Source organism: Numida meleagris, chromosome 6, assembly GCF_002078875.1.
Source record: "Numida meleagris isolate 19003 breed g44 Domestic line chromosome 6, NumMel1.0, whole genome shotgun sequence".
Lineage (NCBI taxonomy): Eukaryota > Metazoa > Chordata > Aves > Galliformes > Numididae > Numida > Numida meleagris.
Genome location: NC_034414.1, coordinates 1,420,369 through 1,425,189, shown reverse-complemented (window position 1 = coordinate 1,425,189; position 4,821 = coordinate 1,420,369). Strand labels below are relative to the sequence as shown.

General features: G+C 66.1%; 1 protein-coding gene across 2 annotated transcripts; it reads left to right on the top strand.

The window, feature by feature from the left end:
• PATL1 (PAT1 homolog 1, processing body mRNA decay factor) lies at positions 219 to 4,815 on the top strand (the record flags this gene model as incomplete). 2 transcript variants are annotated; one of them, XM_021401092.1, is given in 16 exon segments in its annotated part: positions 219 to 330; positions 414 to 703; positions 1,317 to 1,511; positions 1,598 to 1,693; positions 1,795 to 1,884; positions 1,967 to 2,175; positions 2,244 to 2,327; positions 2,484 to 2,667; positions 2,856 to 2,979; positions 3,068 to 3,165; positions 3,238 to 3,297; positions 3,389 to 3,537; positions 3,646 to 3,805; positions 3,923 to 4,078; positions 4,155 to 4,246; positions 4,333 to 4,815. In XM_021401092.1, coding segments are annotated over 16 exon segments (2,253 nt in total), but the record flags the coding sequence as incomplete, so codon positions are not given.

Below are 4,821 nucleotides of genomic sequence, written 5' to 3'. Positions count from 1 at the left end.
CTCGGCGCCGGGGCTCGAGCTCGGGTCTCGGAGTCGGGTTTGGGGCCGCGGCTGCGAGCTCGGGGCTGAGGGTCAGGGCCGGGGGGGCTGCAGGCTCAAGGTTGGGGCTGTGGGTTGGGGGGCCCGGGCTCTGGGCTGGGGCTGTCGGTCAGGGCTGGGGCTTGGGATCGGTGGCAGCGCCCGTAGCGGTGATACAAGCGTGCTGCCCGCCACCGCAGTCCCTGGAGGAGTGCCCGCTGGATGAGGAGGAGGATGGCTTCCAGGCGCTGGGCGAGGAGGACGAGGACATCGACCAGTTCAACGATGACACCTTTGGAGCCGGGGCTGTCGGTGAGCGCTCGGCCCCTAACTCTTGCCCTCGCCGCCAAGCCGGTGCCGTCCGCTGCCCCGCTCACCCCGCCGTTCCCATGCAGACGATGACTGGCAGGAAGCCCACGAGCGGTTGGCCGAGCTGGAGGAGAAACCCGTGGGCTCCGGGCAGCAGGCAGCGCCGAGCAACGAGGATGCGGAGTTGCTGGGTGAACCCGAGGACGCGCTGGCGGAGCGGCTGACGCGGCTGGTGATCGAGAGCGAGCTGGAGGACCCCGCCATCATGCGAGCTGTGCACACCCGTGGGCCCGGTGCGCAGAGCATGGCGCTCAACACCAGCATCTGGGATGGCCCCTCTGTGCTGCAGCGCATCCGCACACCGCTGCTCAGCCAAGTACGGGCGCGATGCTGTCAGCGCTCAGCGAAGGGCTGCGGGAATGGGGAAGGGTCAGGTGGGGTGTTAGGGGAAGGTTCTTCGCCACGGGGTTGTAGGCGTGGAACAGGCTCCGCTGTCTCACACTCCCAGAGCTCAAGGTGCGTTGGGGCGATGCTCTCAGGCGTAGGTTTGGGTTTTGGGTGTTCCTTTGTGGGGCGGGGGGTTGGGCTCAGCGGTCCCTGTGGGTCCATCCCAACTTGGGATATTCTGTGGCTGCTGGCTGAGCCGCTCTTGGACGTCGCTTCTTGTCCCTGCACGCACTCCCTCTGGGCTAGGTGATGCCACGCAATCCCTAATGGGCGTCAGCGCTCAGCGCTTGGGATCGTCGGTGCCTCGAGCCATAACTGTTTGCATTGCTGGTCGATAGAGAGTCAGGCTTAATTAAAAAGTTAGACGCAGGTTGCTTGAGGCTCCCTGAGAATTCTGGCTGGGGTGTGGGGATCTCCAGCGCTAGGAAAGCGTGATGGGGCAGCTCCTCTGTGCTATAGCACATCGGTGTCAACATCCTTGCCTCCACGTCCAGCCCTGAGACCGTTCTTTCCAGGGCCTCTCTCCCCACTTCCACTTGCAGGAGATGCCATCAGTGTCCGTGCTGGACTACGCTCTGCCCCAGAGGCCCCCGCAGGCTCGGGAGGAGGAGCGGGACCCCTCGGAGCGGGCACTGCCACGCCGCTCATCCTCCCCCATCATTGGGAGCCCCCCTGTGCGAGCCGTCCCCATCGGCACCCCTCCCAAGCAGGCGGCCGTGCCCAATTTTAACCAGCAGGTATGGCCCCCAGCTCCCGGCAGCAGGTGCAGGCCTCCTTGGTGGGGAGCCAGCGGCCGGTCCCCCCACTGCTTTCCTTCTCCCAGATCCTGTGTCCGAAGCCCGTCCACATCCGGGCTACCATGCAGCAGCGCTACCCTGCTCCCTACGGCGAGAGGATGTCCCCCAACCAGCTCTGCAACGTACCGGTACCCCTACTCCCAAACCCCTCTGATGCCCCGACTGCATCATTCCACCTGGGAGGGCCATGACCAGGGGGCTCTGCTCCTTTATTTTCCCACAGAACTCTTCCTTGCTGGGCCACCCCTTCCCCACCAGTGTCTCTCCCGTTCTCACCCACCTGCAGCGGGCGCAGCTGCTGGGAGGAGCACAGGTAGAACCCTACACTCGGTGCCCCCCTAGCCCCTGAGGGGCGAGGGTCCTGCATTCTGACCCGTGCTCCCTCTGCCCCACAGGCCGGCCGAATTTCTCCCAGCCAGTTCGCTCGAGTCTCAGGCCTCGTTGGGAGCCCTCTACCCTCCGTCAATCCCAAGCTGCTACAGGGCAGAGTGGGGCAGATGATGGCTCCCACTGGCGGCTTTCGTGCCTTCTTCGGGGCTGGCCCCGCTCCGCCCTCGCAACCGCAGCCTCCGCCGGGCCCTGTGCCTCACCTGCAGGGCCTGAGGTAGGCGCTGATCCCCTTGAGGCCACGTGCCTGCCCCACGGCCCTGTAACCCCCTGTGCTCTCCGCAGGCCGCAGCCCTTCCGACCGGACACCACCCACCTGCACCCCCAGCACCGTCGGCTCCTGCACCAGCGGCAGCAGCAGAACCGAAAGTGAGCACCGGGCGGGAGGGAGAGCGAGGAGGTGGGCGGTGCCCCGGTGCCGGGTGTTCCGGGGGGCCCGTGCAGCCGGGGCTAGCCTGTGCACCACTCTCTGTCCCTTCCTGTAGCTCCTGTGTGCTCATGGGTGCCCTTCTTGCCTCCTGCCAGCCAGCACCGTGGCCTCAACGGCTCGGTGGGGGACCGAGGGGGCCACCGGGGCAGCCACCAGGAGCAGGCGCGCAAGGACCCCTACGCCAACCTCATGCTGCAGCGGGAGAAGGACTGGGTGTCCAAGATCCAGATGATGCAGCTGCAGAGCACCGATCCCTACTTGGATGACTACTACTATCAGGTAGTGGGACAGGGGCAGCAGGAGGGAAGAGCTGTCACCCCCTGCCTTGAGAAAGGGAGGGCTGAGGAGCATTGGACAAGACATCCCTGTCTCCGCGTGTAGTGCTGTGAAGCACTACTGGGGGAAAGAGAAGCAGTGGGGAGAGAGCTTTGCTCCTAAGGTACTGACCTTTCCTCTCCCTGTCCCAGAACTACTTCCAGAAGCTGGAGAAGCTGTCAGCAGCTGAGGAAGTCCACGGGGACGGTCCCAAGAAGGAGCGCACGAAGCTCATCACCCCTCAGGTGGCAAAGCTGGAGCACACCTACAAGCCAGGTTAGCGCTTCCTTCCCCAGGTCCGTGGGCAGGGAGAGCAGTCCTGCCCTGGGAGCTGGCTCCCCGCATCCCCTGCCTCTTCCTGCAGTGCAGTTCGAGGGCTCGCTCGGGAAGCTGACGGTCTCCAGCGTGAACAACCCCCGGAAGATGATCGATGCAGTGGTGACCTCCCGTGGAGAGGATGACGTGAGTTGCTGCCCCTTCCTCCCGGCCTCGTGCCTTGCACCTGCACCCTGACCTCCTCTCTCCCGTGGGCAGGAGACGAAGGAGAAGCAGGTCCGGGACAAGCGGCGCCAGACACTCGTCACCATTGAGAAGGTGAGTGCTGTGTCCCCACTCCGTACGGGGCACGGCCCGTGGGTCCCTGCTTGTGGGTCACTGCCCTGCGTGATGGCCACCCGTCCTGCAGACGTACAGCCTCCTCCTGGACGTGGAGGACTACGAGAGACGCTACCTCCTGAGCTTGGAGGGCGAGCGGCCCGCCCTGATGGGTGAGAGGAAGCAGAAGATCTGCAACATGTATGACAACCTGCGTGGGAAAACGCCTGGGCAGGAAAGGTGAGCAGGGAGGGGCTGAACGAACCTCGCTTTTGTACCTTGCTGCTGCTGCTGCTGCTGCGGGGCGCACCTTCTATCACTGCGCTGGCTGAGTCATTTCCTTCGCAGGCCGAGCGACGACCACTTCATGCAGATCATGTGCATCCGCAAAGGAAAGCGCCTGGTGGCCCGCATCCTCCCCTTCCTCTCCCCCGAGCAAGCGGCCGACGTGCTGTTGGCGACGGCCCGGAACCTGCCCTTCCTCATCAAGAAGGATGCTCAGGACGAGGTGACGCCTGCGGCTGGGAGCGTTCCGGCCGTGCCCCGCCACGCGGGCACCCGCATCTCCCCTTGGGAGAACGGGCACGGGGCAACCCCGCGTCCCAGCTCCCTGCTCTCCCCACAGGTGCTCCCCTGCCTGCTGCGGCCCTTCTCGCACGTCCTCTACCACCTCCCCCTGGGGACGGTCACCAGCCTGGTGCAGCAGCTCACCAACCTACCTCAGAGCGCCGCCGCGCCCGCCGCCGCCAACCTGCACCTCGCCGCCGTGCTCCAAAACAAGGTGAGCACCCGCGGGGGGCTGCCGTTGTCCCGGCGTGTCCCCGTGGGTCCCCGACACCTCGTCCCTTTCCCCGCAGTTCGGCCTGTCCCTGCTGTGCCTGGTTCTGAGCCGCGGGGAGGAGCTGCAGAGCATGGACGGCGGCGCGGAGCTGATGCGGGACAACCAGTGGTGAGAGATGGGGCGGTGGGACTGGCCCCTGGGGGGGGAAGAGGCAGGGCCGTCCCCGTGCCCGGTGACACCTCCTCTGCCCACAGGACGGAGCTGATGCTGCTGGCCACCCGAGAGCTGCTGCGCGTGCCGTCTGCTGCCCTGCCCAAGCCAGTGGCCCCCCCCTCCAACCTGCTCTCCCTCTTCTCCCGCTACGTCGACCAACAGAAGCTCAACCTGCTGCAGACCAAGCTGCAGTGAGTGCTGTACTCAGCCCCCCCGTAGGACAGTGCCCCGGGGCGGGCGCACCCGGTGCCGGCGCCCGATTCCGGGGCCGGCGCCCGGTTCTAGTTCTGTCGCTGGGGGCAGGGGCCAGGCCTCGCTCCTCAGTTCTGCTGCTGAGTTTCAGCGCTGGTGCCCGCTTCTGGTAGCCAGCTCCGACGATGGATTCCGGGGCCGAGTTCCGGTTCGGACACCGGTTCCGGTGCCCGATCCCAATCCTGGTGCTGGGTTCTGCTGGCTCCCAGTTCCGGTGCCAGCTTCCAGTGCTGGTTCCGGCCCCGGCCCCGATCCCATGCTCTTTGCACACCCCCTGC